General features: G+C 44.1%; 1 protein-coding gene across 10 annotated transcripts in view; it reads right to left on the reverse strand.

Moving 5' to 3' along the window:
• Positions 1-14,936, reverse strand: part of mbd6 (methyl-CpG binding domain protein 6) — a 24,488-nt gene continuing 9,552 nt past the window's right edge. For 6 of the 10 annotated variants that reach the window (XM_058084016.1, XM_058084013.1, XM_058084014.1 and 3 more), the window contains 12 exons: positions 12,950-13,135; positions 11,372-11,511; positions 11,182-11,284; positions 10,447-10,618; positions 7,080-9,362; positions 5,822-6,801; positions 4,696-4,804; positions 4,439-4,584; positions 3,574-4,311; positions 2,601-2,653; positions 2,455-2,524; positions 2-2,312 (listed from right to left, as the gene is read on the reverse strand). In XM_058084016.1, the coding sequence (XP_057939999.1) occupies positions 2,241-2,312; positions 2,455-2,524; positions 2,601-2,653; positions 3,574-4,311; positions 4,439-4,584; positions 4,696-4,804; positions 5,822-6,801; positions 7,080-9,362; positions 10,447-10,618; positions 11,182-11,284; positions 11,372-11,487 (4,842 nt within the window). In that variant the 5' untranslated portion in view covers positions 11,488-11,511; positions 12,950-13,135 and the 3' untranslated portion in view covers positions 2-2,240. The other 4 variants (XM_058084021.1, XM_058084017.1, XM_058084019.1 and 1 more) reach the window with 4 other exon arrangements.

The following is a 14,936-nucleotide window of genomic DNA, read 5'->3' on the forward strand; positions in this document are numbered from 1 at the left end:
GGGATAGGCTCCAGCACCCCCGCGACCCTCGTGAGGATAACCTGTGGGTGGAGGCGGGGCCACGAGCATACACACAGAGTGCAGTATAGTGTAACATAGTAGAAATTATATTAGCATATTGCAGTAGGGCATATATTAAAATATTTTTTCATTGTACTTGTTTATATTTTCTAAAATGTAATTTAACAAAACAGACCATATTTTCTGTTCAGACTTTCAACCTTTTCTAGAGGAAGAATTGTAATGAAAACTTTACTCACCGCCCACATTGGTTGCACCTGCAAAAAATCTAGTCAATGTATACTTAAAAAAAAAAACTTGAAGTACTCAAAAAATTGAGTAAAACAGACAACCACAATATTTCCTGCTGGACATCTTCTGGACTTTCATGCACATAATTCTTTTCTTTTTCTAAAAAAACATTTCTGTTGTACTTGCCATAATACAGTCATAATTATTAGTGTGTAGAACTCATTGTTATATGATTGCAACAAGACAGTATAAGATTTTCTGTAAATAGTTTAATATTAAATAAAAAAAAGACTCCCATATAAAAAAAAGAAAGCTACTTTCCACAATTTGTCTCTTTTTAAACATAAGCATTAAAAGCAAAAGGGAAGGGGGTGTGGGGTTGTGGAGAATGATAAAAATATTCCCAGGGTGGAAAAATTCACAATTGTATGCTCATCTCTTTCTTCTAAAACCATATAAAATCAAAATAAAACACATTAACTGTACATATGTACACATCTCCAAGTGTATAGAAATTGCATAATATGCTTTCTTTTTCACTTTTTTTTTTTCCTTTCGTGTTTTTTTTTTTGTTGTTGTTTAAATACAGCCAGTATTTTTCAGGTCAGGTCAAGGAAGGGTAGTCTGAGTGAGGTGACAAACAGAAAAGGACATTATACCAAAAATTTACAGTTTTTAGACAAAAAAACACAAATCCACATAAGACATCATGGCTCTCAGCTTTTTTTTTTTTTTTTGAGACTCCTTACTGTTTGTTCAATCAATCATGGGGTGTACTGCTTTGTTAACGGAGAGTAAAAAATATGATTAAATGGCTATAAAGTGACTGATTGGCATAAAGGAAACTAAAAACAGATACATCTAATATTGTTTCAGCACCATCTGAAAACATTAGGAGTGTGTCCTTTCTTACAAAAAAAAGATCAACTATAAATGCTCAAATTAGTGCCTCCATTCTTCCACTTTATTTCAGTGCCCTAAAGGCACCAGCTGAGTGGTTCTACAAAATCAAATAACGACCAAAACTTGCAAAATTGGCATTAACAGTAGCTGAAGACAACCTCCTGATGTACGTCATTTTTTTTTGGTTTAAATTAACCCGGCAAAATGGCAGTGACTGTATTTACGTATCAGGAGTAGTTTATGTCTGCATTCACTTTAAAAATGTTGTTATACTTGCTGTACTGTTATTTACAATAAAGTCATTATAACTCGTACAACTGGCATTATAACTCAACATTGGTTCTGTTGCTGCTTGTGACAACAAGCTATTTTTTACCTTCCACTTTTTCATGCACTCAAAATCATTATTAGAGCAAAAAAAAAAAAACTGTTACCAATTACAGCCTGATTCCAGCCCATAATAATACCAATTTAGGTAAATAACCACCCTGGCTATAATTAGAGCATTTACAGTAGTTCATTACATTTATTAATGAATCCAACAAAAGCATGTTTTGACAGTGAGGGGGCTCAGCAATAGCACAGGTGTCCTACACAATCAACATTATAAAAAAAGACACACACACACACTCACGCACACACACACATTTTCCACAGAGAGCATGATTCAAGTAGATGGGCTTCATCCTGACTCACAGTAACATCGATGAGAAGAGTATTCTTACTTTTTCGGTGTGTTTTAAGTGTAAAAATGATATGATGCTAACATACTGAGGAGACCTCTGATGTCACCGAACAACCATCATTTCATCAACTAGACCCTAGAAGAGTGAGAAAATAACCACTTTTGTTCTCTATGACCCCCCCCCCCCACACGCCCTCAGACTAGACCTCTTTTCCTATGCTTTTTCCCCCCCTCCTGCTGGTTGCCATAGTAACAGATCACACGACAACAGCATAATTCATTAGTGCAGCTGAGTTTGAGGATTTTTTTTTTTTTTAAGAAAAAGGTTTTAAAGATGACGGGGACAATAGTGGCGGAAGCGGTGCCTGTGATTGCTGAGACGGACAGATACCTCCACTATTCACTGCCTCTGAGACCTTGCCCCTCGCCTCCGCCTGCCACGGGCCGACGTGTCGGGCTTCAAGAGGGCCGTCTGTGGGAAGACGGAAAGAAAAGATCATTGAAATGCAGACTTTTGTCCTATAGAAAGTAAACTTGGATATACTTTTGATAGTCAATGTACAGCAATCACAGCAATTATTGTATCATTATCTGGCAACACAAGTGAGTCATACCGTTGCCTTCGTGTCCTCCAGTGCCGTGGTGGCATCCACGTCTCTGAAGTCTTCCAACATATTCTGCAGCCTGACAACAGTGTGTGTAATTAGACAACTAAACATTGCACCCACGCTGCCTGTTTCAGTGAAGGATGATCCCTTACGTTTGTTTCCTTTTTCTGCCTCGTCGGGCTCCAGACACTGCTCCTGATTGTTCCTTGGGTAAAGACATAATCAAGCAATTATGGTGGATTCAAGGACCACCGCAGAAATCATGACAATGCAATGATGAAAAAACAATGAAGCATACAGACATAAATGCAAAAATGTGGGGATTTCTAATGGTGGTACATTTTTTTAAACCAAAAATAAGGCAGGAACTGACCAAGCCTACTATGTCAGTAATTTATTTTTATTAATTCATTCATTCATTCATTTTCTACCGCTTTTCCTCACGAGGGTCGCGGGGGGTGCTGGAGCCTATCCCAGCTGTCTTCGGGCGTAAGGCGGGGTACACCCTAGACTGGTCGCCAGCCAATCACAGGGCACATATAGACAAACAACCATTCACACTCACATTCATACCTATGGACAATTTGGAGTAGCCAATTAACCTAGCATGTTTTTGGAATGTGGGAGGAAACCGGAGTACCCGGAGAAAACCCACGCATGCACGGGGAGAACATGCAAACTCCACACAGAGATGCCCGAGGGTGGAATCGAACTTGGGTCTTCTAGCTGTGAGGTCTGCGCGCTAACCACACGATCGCCGTGCAGCCTATACTTGTATATAAATTATATCAATTTTTATTTATTAGAATTTTTTTTATTCCAAATTGTCCATAGGTATGAATGTGAGTGTGAATGGTTGTTTGTCTATATGTGCCCTGTGATTGGCTGGCCACCAGTCCAGGGTGTACCCCGCCTCACACCCGAAGAGAGCTGGGATAGGCTCCAGCACCCCCCTCGTGAGGAAAAGCGGTAGAAAATGAATGAATGAATTTATATTTTTATGATTATTAATGATATTATTTTTATTTTTCAGGTTGAGGGGACACTGCAAACCCCTGTGTCATATAAAGCATGTGCCTGACTTTACAAATAAATACATAAATAACAGAACCAGCAGACACTTACCCTTCCCTGCTCACTGTGCAGCAAAGTCCCAGGACAGTCCCCAGTGGGCCTCCTACTGCAACCGTCACTGGGACTCAGATAACCCGCCTGCCTCTCCACGCCTGCCTCAGCATAGGGGCACACTGCAGCAGCCGGCCCGGTGCAGTCCGTCTTTGCCTCCTCCAAGTATATGGATGGCAAAGGTGGCTCCGGGTGGGTGTGTCCCTCCACCATGACTGGTTTTCTTTGCAAAGGGGACGTGGCCCCATCCTCGGTGGGTTTGGGCGTACCCTGGGCCGGAGAGTGGGCCGCCGCTTCTAAACTGAGTCGTGACAAGTCAGGGTTTCTCAGGGAGCAGGCCCGCCGTGGACTAAGGGACACGGGGGCACTTGCCTGGTGCTGAGTGGGGGCCGGAGTGGAGAGGGTGTCGTGCTCCATGGGGAAGGAGACGGGCGGTAAGGCACAGAAAGGTGACGACGGGTCAGATGGCCCAGAGTGGACCCCTTCTTCCTGCTCTTTCGCGTTAATTTGTAGGAAGGAGTTGTAAATTGTGTCCATAAAAGAGGTATAGGGGTCGATTACCGCCCTGCCCTCGGACCCCCGCTGTGAAGGTTGGCTAGGTTCTTGGGCCGGCGTCCGAGCAGGACTGGCAACCCCTTCAGGAGAGATCTGAGTAGCTGGAATGTCTTCGTGAGGGGCGGGACTGTGTGCTACCTGCAAGGGGTTGGACTTTTCTTCAGAGGAGGGTGCAAGGTTTAGCTGGGGGGGGAATACAAACAATTAACTTTATTAACAAAGATTCCGCCATCAAAATAAACATTTTTGCAGGGGCCGCCAGTGAGTGAGTAGATCTGGCCCAAGACTTTTAATAAGATCAGTCACTGACCTGTACGTTGTTGAGCAAGTTGATGGTTCCATCAGGGCCTTGGAGAAGAGGCATGCCCAAAGATGAGGTCTGAACCGGGGGTAGTAGGATTGAACCAGCCCCGATGCCCACCATGTTATGGAGCCCCGTGATGGAGGAAATGTCTCCTACACAGAAATGCGTCATTATCACTTATGCACCCGCTTATAATGGAGAGCATTACTTGTTATTTCGGTGTCATGTCACCTGTCATGTCACATTGGGACATAAAAACTCACCTAATACGGCAGGGTTGAGCAAAGTGGGAAGTAATTGCTGGAGAATGGGGTTGTCCTTGCCTTGGAGAGAAAGGGGGATGAGGGTGTCCACACCAGCATCAGACAGTTCCTGGAGAGTTTTGCAGTGGGAAAGTTACATTTTAAAAAAAACCACAGTATGGTGCAAAAACATTTAATTAGCCTTATGAATACTCTTAAAAAAAGTGAAAAAGTGTTTGCCCCCTTCCTGAATTTTTTATATCTTTTTATGACTAAAATGGACAAAAAAAAAAAAAAAAAAAAAAACATTTCAAGTGAACCACAGTGAGAGCCATTATCCACAAATGGAGCATTGGTGAACCATTCCATAACAGGCCACGCAACCAAAATTACCCCAAGAACACAGCAATGACATCCAAGAGGTCATAAAAGGACCCCACAACAACCAAAGAACTACAGGCCTCACTTACGGTGAGTGATCATTACTCAACCATTAGAAAAAAAGTCACGCTGCATTTCAGAAAAACATATCAGAAGTAAAATACGGTGATGGTCTGGCGCTGTTTTGCTTCTTCCGAACCTGATAGACTTGCTGTGATAAATAGAACCATGAAATCTTGACGCACAAGGCTGTATTGACTAAAATTTCAATTTGTTTGATGATCTGAAACATTTAATTGTGACAAACATGCAAAAAAATAAAAAATCAGGAAGGGGGCAAACAATTTTTTTACAGCACTGTATAAGTAGATTATCTATAACCTACAACATTATGTGGATGTTCAGATACTGTAGTTTTGTATATAGACTGACCGAAATGGATTGGTTTTGGCATTTTTAATGTGTAAAATGTATTTAAGTGGCTTCCCACATCCTTTCATTTTTCTTAAATGCGGTTCTCAGTGAAAAGTTTGAAACCCCTGCCTGAGGCCGCCATTAGATTTGTTGTTTTAGCAATGCTAGACGCTTCAATGCATTCTCTGCATTCACACATGCATATGCATTTAGACACAGTAAATACTCATCATTAGGAAAACATGGGAATATTTGACTAGTAGATGGAAAAGAACCAGTAAGTACTGTAAGGTCACTGGTTTAGATATTGATGAGTTAAGAGGAAAGAACCCAAGGAGAAGGGTGAACCTACCTGAGGTTGGGTATTTTGGGTTTGCTGTGCAGGCCCCAAATGAGTATGGGATAGGTCAGCTGCATTCAGAGCAGCTGCGAGGAGGGCGGGGCTAAGAGGCAAGAAGGTAGTTGGGTGAGGAGGAAGAGCAGCAGGAAGGAGCAGAGACTGCAGAGCTTGAATAGATCCTTCCGCTCCAGGAGGGAGGGGAAGTCCCTGGGTAACCTCCAAAAGCCCCGCTCCGTGCAGAGCTGTTGGATCTAAAAGACCGGCGGTCTTGTCTAGCGTGAGGCCCTCCAAAGTGGCGGGAATCTGCGGCGGGTGCTGGAGAGGAACTTCCAAGCTGACCTGACCCAGCTGGCCGAGTCCAGAGAGGGGTAACAATGGCGCCTGCTGCTGCCCGAGCAGCAAGGAGGCCATGAGCAGAGCCTGAAGGCTCGGTTTCTCCGTCAGACCCAAATCAGCTTCCTGTCCTGTGGTTGAAACAGGAGGCGGGATTGGGTTCAGAAGGCCCAATAGATTCAGAGGTAAGTCCCCTTGCACGCTGCTTAACAAGGGCAACAAGGGAAAGAGAGGACTGCCGTTCATCTGCTGCTGCTGCTGCTTCTGTTGCTGCGGATCCTGACTGTGCTGCTGCGCCTCTGCTTGTATCAATAATGGCTGCTGCTCGGAAAGAGTCTGCACTGCAGCAGCAGGAGGAGGTATCTGTGCGTTTTGCCCACCCAACCACAACCCTTCGAGGTGTAACGAAGACAGGACTGCAGGATCCAGGATGGATGGCAGGCCTCCTGTGGAAGACAACAGCTGGAGCAGTTGTTCTTGGTTCATGAAAGGGAAGGCCTCTGCCAGAGGTAAAGCGGCAGTCGGGTCGCTCAGAGCCGAGGGGGTGTCGGGACTGTCTTCCCCGAGCTGAGAGGAGACAACGGCCTCTGGGCTGGTGGACGCCAGAGGTTTTGCTGATGGGAGGCTCTTGGAGACCACAAATCCAGACTCCTCCGAGCCTAGAAAAGAAAACACATAGCATGAAAAACCCTATATCAGGGGTGTTCAAAGTGCAGCCGGGGGGACATTTTTTGCCCTCAGCATATTCTCAAAATAATGACTTAATTTAAAGATCATTATTAAAATCCTGATAATACATTTTCTCTGTTTTCATTTAGGAGAAAAAAAAGCTAAGCGTTTGGCCCTGGGCCATCCCTTGACTATTATACTTGTTAGCTTACAAAAAAAAAACACATCAAAAACATTTTTACGCATGAATCCTTAAAAATATACTCACCCGGTAGGAGATTTTCTTGGGAAGACATCACTACATCTGCAAGATGATCAGAGGAGCTGCCGTCCTCCTGGCATGCAGTAGACGACGCTGCGAGAAGGGCCAGAACGTGGTTGCTAAGATCAAGAGGCTTTGGCGAGGTGGGCGGTGCCACAGAAACGCCGCTGCCTTGTGAGGGACTCAATTCAGCTGTGGATGTGCCGTTGTTGACCATCATCTCGGTCGGCATTGCTTCCTGCGAAAGCACCCGCGAGTCAGGTGTGGAAATGTGATTCTCGGTTGGTTGATGCCTGTCTAATGGGGTCATATGCCGAGACGGGCTGCGGCTATGTAAAGCTAAATTTGATGGCGACGGCACGGAGGACGTAGGAGAATGTCTTTGTAGAGAACTAGACTTCACAGGCTCAGATTGTGAATGCACTGATCTGAAATGAACAGAGGTGCGAGGGGGAGAAAGTGCCTTTTGAACCAATAGTGTTGTGTTAGTGTTGTTGGTTCTGCACGGCGACGAAGGCGGGGGGTTGTTGACACCGAAATGAGGGGTAACAGAACCGGGTGAGAGTCTCTGCATCTTAGTGTGTTCACTCCCTTCAACAGGATTAGAAGCCGAGGCGTGAGCATTCTGTACACTGAGCAGGTGTAAGAAAGCAGAAAGGGGCTGGGTTGGAGGAGCCACAGCAAGGTGGGGTGGCACCAGGCCTGTAGTGACATCAACAGCCTGGCATTGTCGTGGAGGAGGCGGGGAAAGATGCGCCGTCTGTCTGGGAGCCGAGAGCTTGGATGTGGGATGATGGTGCTCAGACGTGACACTATCCGAGGTAGAGGAAGAGTGTGGGAAAGCCGCGGATGACAGGTTCATAGCGGTAGCCGGGATGCAGTCTCCTGGCGGGGTTTTCCGCGGTGGCCTGTTGGTCAGCTTCTGGGTGTCTCTGATCATGCTGAGCACGGTAGGAGATCGCCGCTGCCTCTTCCTGTGCGATGCATTGCGCTCCGCTTTGGGAGGCAGGTGCGGCAAGGTAGAAGCCAGGGATTGGGCCAGGGATTGGGACGAAGGGAAGAGGACAGAAGAGGCTGCTGCGAGGGAAGGATAATGAGGCCTCGTGGCAGCGGTGGAAAGGGTAAGATGGCTGTTCTGTAAAGTGCCGTTTGTTACGTTTGTCGACTGTTTTTGCTGCGCTTCTGTCAAGAATTCCAGGGAGGGCGGGGGTGAGCTCATTTGACCTTGGCTCAGGGTCACCTGGCTTGTGAGCTGAGCCTTCGCAGCTGCCGAGAGGAGACTACTTGCAGGAAAGGAAGTTGTCGGCGGCAGAAGCTTGCCCTGGTGGCTGTGGTGGTTCACAAACGGCCCGACGGGCAGCCCCGCAGCGTTCAAGGCAAAACCTAGTGGTCCTGTGCTGGGACTCGCTGTGCCCTTTGAGGGTTTCAGAGAGGGGGCATGAGGGCTGCTACTGCTTCGGTTGGTCAGTAAGTTGGGGCTCGGAGAGAGGTGGTGGTTATTAGTGCTATTGCTGCCAGAGTTCTTAAAATGTTCCAAGATGTCCTCCAGCTTGAACTTGGAGAGGTTAGGGTTGGGATTCGGGGACCGGCAAGGGAGAGGGGAGTGAGGAGAGGAGGAGCAAGACTTCTTCCTTTGTGGTAAATTACTCCCCGTCGGTCCTTCTGCTGCTGCACCACAACCTACACCCTGCTCAGAGAGAGGAGAAGGAGAGGCCGAAGGATGGCGGGACCGCTGATGTGGAGACACACAATTCATGTTCTGGACAGAGGGAGAGAGTATGGGAGATGGGGAGAGAGGAGAGCCTCCACTTGTGACCCCATGTTGACCTTGACTCTGTGCTACTCTTCCTCCTACTACAAAGCTATTAGGTGATGATGAAGGAGGTGACGATAGAGGCCTTAGCCGAGGGGAAGCAGGGGTTTCGGGGGTTTTGGGCGTTCTTTGACCTTGAGGGGTGGGAGTGCGTGGTGACCTTTGGGCAGCGGCAAATGAGGGGTGGGTGGAAGAGGCAGCGGGCATGGATAGAGGAAGGGGATGATGCTGAATCCTTCGCAAAGCATCCAGGGAATGCGGGGAGTTTGTGCCTGTGTGGGGACCTGGTGAGGAACCATTGTAAGGATAAATAAACTGGTGGGAGGAAGTAGGGCTGGCGCAGGGGTTCGGGTGTGCGCCAGTCTGCGGTCGAGCAGGAGCTGGACGGAGTTTGGGATGGTCAACGCCCCGGTCCTCTTCGTCACGCTCACCAAGAGCCCTCTTTGGATTCCAACTGTCCATTCCACTGCTAACCTCTGGAAAAAAAAATGAATGAACGACACGTTAAAATAATCATCATAAAATCCACTTTATGATGATGAAGGGTCGTGGTGTCAAACTCATTTTAGCTCAGGGGCCGCATGGAGGAAAATCTACTTCCAAGTGAGCCGGATCAGTAAAATCATTGTATACATTATATACCATGATTTTAGTAAAACAAATAATATAAAATAGGATTGGGCGCTATGGACCTTAGCATATATCACGATATGACAATATAACATTTTAATTCAGTCTTGTATAAAAATTATTTGTCTCAAATTATTTATTGGGGCTGCACAGCGGTCGAGTGGTTAGCGTGCAGACCTCACAGCTCGGACACCAGGGTACAATTCCACCCTCGGCCATCTCTGTGTGGAGGTTGCATGTACTACCCGTGCATGCGTGGGTTTTCTCCCACATTCCAAAAACATGCTAGGTTAATTGGCGACTCCAAATTGTCCATAGGTATGAATGTGAGTGTGAATGGTTGTTTGTCTATATGTGCCCTGTGATTGGCTGGCCACCAGTCCAGGGTGTACCCCCCTCCTCTCGCCCGAAGATAGCAGGGAAAGGCTCCAGCACCCCTGCGACCCTCGTGAGAAGAAGCGGTAGAAAATGAATGAATGAAATTATTTATTGCTAACAAAGTGGTTACATTTTCTAATGGGATGTCAGCCTCTGCACACATTACTACTATTGTACATTACTACTACTATTACTACATTGCTACTACATTTGACAAACTAATGCCTTTGCTTGTGATTAATGAAGATGTAGTCACCCATGCAATTCCAACTGCATATGGAATATATTTAAGACACTTGAGTTTTGTTTACACAGACATGGAGCAAACTGCGCTCTTATTTTGAAGGATGGACACAGAAGTGTGTTCCTTGTGTGGAGAATGTGTATTTATTTAAATTCTCAGTAGGACTCAGTCATGAGTAGCTCCACCTAAATATCAGCTTGAGAAAAATACCCTTTGAATCATTCCTATTCATGTATCTATGTATTTGTATGTTCATGTATAAACAGTGCAAATTAACTGTATTTGCACTGTGGTGATCATGGCCTCACCTGGCTGTTGAAGGTGGGTAAAGGGCAGCTGTGACGCCTGCATACTGCGACACAGGGCGGCCATTGCCACCACTTTCCTGCGATGGTTGCACAATTTGGTCATGTCCTGCTCTGCTCTGCCTAAAGGCTGCTTGTGCTGCTCAACCCTCACTCCCACGGAGAAGTTGAAAACCTGATGGAAGACAGAAGAGACCACTCGTCATCACCAACTAGATGCTTTTCAGATCATTGCAATATATTATTTGGGGGGATTACAAAATAGTAAGGATGTACGATAACCGCTTATCTGGCTTACAGACATGCCCATATAAGAAAGTCCGCCCCTCTGTGACATCATAAAGGGGCATTTTAAGCCATCCCAAACTTCCAAATGGGCAAATATCATTATCTGAAAATTTAGCATCGTTTAACACAAGAATACAACATTCTAAATACATTTATAAAAAACATAATATGTCCCCTTTAACAGACACTAATAACTTCATAGACGGGCTTCTGGTTTTGGTTGTCATTGTGTTGTGTGATAAGAACACATTAACAACACGGTTGGACTCACAAAGTGGAGTAATAACACAAGATGACGCTAACCTGAAAAAATGATTTTGTGCATTTTTGCAAATATGCTAACTACGGCGGATGCTAATTGAGGTTCCACTATATGTGCATTTTCTCCATGTTTTTGTCCATTCTCACCAAACACAATTGTCTTACCACAAGCTAGCAAAACAGATTTACCTTGTGGATGACAAGTGGACACTCTAGACCACATTTACAGGTTCCATCAGTCAACAGATAGGTCTTCACCTCATCCAGGGAGGACAGGGAAGTGCCACTGGGACTGAACAAAATCAAAAAAAAGCTCAATTTATTATGTTCTCATGTGGAATAGATTCAGCAGTTAACATTTTGGAACAGAACAACTCACCTGACATAGACCACCTGGCCGCCATCCGCTCTCCTCTGCCAGCCAATGGGGATGTGGATCGCAGTGGTGACCGCCCCTTCCTTGTCCCCACTGCCTGTGTCACTGCCTCCCATCATTTTGTCGCTGCAGCCTTCCAGTAGCTTGGAATGTATGACAAGAGTATAATTTAAAAATGAATCCTTTTATGAATCCATGTAGCTTACCTCTATTCATATTCACACACACACATATATATATATATATATATATATATATATATTATAATGGCCTCAACCAAGCTGCCAACATGTGTGGACTGCTCAAACAAAGTAACGTCTTAAAGTAACAGTAATCAGACTTGTAGTTAAGCATTTTGCATTATGTTGTGTTTTGATTGGATGGTGGAAATGGCGTACAATGACCTCATGCACCAGAAACATTTTTTTAGCATTTTTTCTAAACAGATTTTTTTGGTTACTAGCTGGGATGTAACAAAGAGGACATAAACTAGAATAAGTTAATCGTTTTCCAGAGATGTGCTGCAGAAGGCGGCCATCAACTCCAAAAAAAAAAAGATTAACACAACATCTTCGCTTAAAAAGCCAGTTATATTTAACTACTTTACTTTTAAAGGGTCCCTGTACATTGTTGATATATAAGATACAGTGGTATGAAAAGGTTTGGGCACCCCTGATAATATTCAAGATTTTCCTTTATAAATCAGTACTTGTTGGGATCAGCTATGGCAGTTATATATATATATATATCATATAGCAGACCACAAAAGTGAGAAGTGAAATTAAGTTTATAGGATTTACAGAAAGTGAGCAATAATTATTTAAACAAAAGTAGGCAGGTGCATAAATTTGGTAACGCCAACAAAAAAATGACATCAATATTCAGTAGAATGATCACTGCAAAAAACAGAACTTGAGGTGGGCATCCATCTGTCCCTTGTTCTCTGCACTTGCTTCATTTACTGCTATCTTAAACCTTCCTCTTATGGAAAAGAAAAACTTAACAGTATCACTCGGACATGATGAACATCCAGCAGCAACACAACATTTTGGCATGACTACTATTTTGATGAAAAATATACAGAATTAAGTCGACGATCTACCTCGAGAAGCGTTTGTTTACTCTGCTTTTGTTGAGAGGTGTTACCCCGATTATGTCACTTATGGAAATGAGGCTGAGCTGCGAGATAGTTCATCATGGCTGGCTGCAAACAATTATAAAATATAATAACAACAAACGGAATCACAAAAAATATATATTATATCCAAGCAAAGTTGATGAATCATGTCAGGGACCCTTTAAATGCTATTTTTGGATCGTTTTCACTCAGCTTTCTGTTGGGCGTTGCTATGCATCGCCTGGTTACGGTCACATTTGAGAATATCGTATGGAACGTTTAGGTTTGTTGGAGCAGTCGGCATTTACACTTACATCACTCAGGGCTAGAATCCACTGGTAGGCGGACCAAGACCTGTTTCATGCAGTCTTGGCCCCCCTGTTTGGTTCTGGTCTGCAATAATACTTCACCAAAGAAATCATACTGGCAGAGCAAACAGTAGACAAATGGTGTCCAAAGTGTACCTTGTCATCTTTGAGAAGCCAGGTTCAGGTTTGGCTAGGGTATCAACTGCCGGGTGAACATGCTGGTGGTTGGTTAGAAGCGCGCCACTTAAAACTTAGTGTCCAAAAGTGCCCCCCAGGCAATCCTGCAGATGTGTTGTCTTCGGTTCACATCAGAGAAGCTGAGCTGAAATGAAGATGGTGAGCCTGCCAAAGAAACGTGGAGGTGGATTATGTAACGTGGGAAGTAGGAATGTGCTAATATGGGGGGTAAAATATAAAAATCCTCGCCACATGCTATGATGCAAAGCCACTTGAAAAAACACCTCATGACATACACACTCACACACGCACACGAAGATGAAACATTACAAGTTTACCAGAGGCTACTTGGAAGGTGGGAGGGTGTGTTATGTAGATAGGCCCCTGCTGTAATGGGTGTCCAGCTGCATAATAAAATAGATTTACCACAAAATATCCACGCTTTAACAAAGCTAGCTGAATCGAATAAGATAATCCTTAAGTAATACATCACCAAAAGTGCACAGTCATGGTAGAAAATAATAAAAACTCGATAAGCTAAAATGCTAGGCTAACAGCTAAGCTAGCATACGCGTCCAGTTTGCACTGTTGTCGTGACAGCTGTCAGGCGTACAAAAACAATCCTCTTGCACAAGTCTTGCACATTAGCCACCACAATGTGCAACCGTTTCAACACACAACTAAACACCACAAACAAAGTCAAGTGTAAGGAAATAAAAGGTTCCAGGGCTCCGCCCGGATGAATGTATTCACCTTTCGCGGCTTCAGACGCGTCTTGTGCTGGCGAAGTTTTTGAAGTCTTCGCCTTTCGCTTGGCTCCGCGGGAGAATCACGTTAGCTTGAGCTAGCAAATGGATGCTTTTTGACGGCTCACACAAACATAAAGAAGCACTCTCCAGCGGAATTGGTGGCGTATTAATGCGGCGAACGGCCAACGTGTGAACAACGTGTGCAAGTTGAATGTACAAACAAAGGGGGGCAATAAGGCTTCCAATTTGACGGCGCCCTTTCGAGGGTTAAGGGGCTAAAATGCTAACAGAGCGTAGCGGCTAACATAGCAGCGCTAGCTCAGTGAATTTACTTGATTTGTTTGGAAGTGTCCCGACAGGAGTGGAGGATGTCCCGCTGCCGCTTTCCACTTAGCCACGTCGAACACCGGTCCTCTGCGGCCGTCTTGCGTTCCAATAATGTATTCCAAAAAACTAGTACGAGTCATGTAATCCCAAATTGCACAGTTGCCTTTTTTATTTTAAGATTCCCATCTTTAAAAAATAATAATGGAGTTTTCTGTCACGCATGCGCACTGTGCAGCTCCGGGGAAACGTTTTACCCAGCATGCAACGGGAGATTTGTAGCCTTCTATTAGAACGTACATAAAACTTCAAGAAAACGTCATTATGAATACGTAACTAACCTGAAATATTGTACACTTAATGTATTTTTATGTATTTTAATTTATAAGATGATGAGCTTTTGTTTATAAATATATAATACGTGTTAAATATACACGGTCATGTAGTTACATAATCGTTCTTCGTCATTTGTGGGTATTTACTTACATATCACTGCACAAATTAAATTAATTATAAAAAAAATGGATGAATTCACACAAACCCACGAATTCAGCTAAAAACTTTTGAGCGACTAATATTTTTGAAGCTGATTTTCTAAAAACACCAATGATTTTCAATGTGTGGCCCACACCTCTATTTTTACTGTCCCGCCGGCACCTTCGACAGATACAATTAAACAAGAAAATAACACAAAAAATAATAAAACTAGCAAAACAGCATAACTGATAATAATAATATGCTTTGTGTGTCTACTATATCTATCTACAATAGATAGTTATTTTTTTACCTTTTTGGAATGTCTGCAATGTGGCCCCTAGAAAAATCTCTTAACTATGCCTCAAGCTAAATATTTATATATTTTAATAATTATTCATTTTGAAACCATATTTGCC

The sequence above is a fragment of the Doryrhamphus excisus genome, chromosome 10 (assembly GCF_030265055.1).
Source record: "Doryrhamphus excisus isolate RoL2022-K1 chromosome 10, RoL_Dexc_1.0, whole genome shotgun sequence".
Lineage (NCBI taxonomy): Eukaryota > Metazoa > Chordata > Actinopteri > Syngnathiformes > Syngnathidae > Doryrhamphus > Doryrhamphus excisus.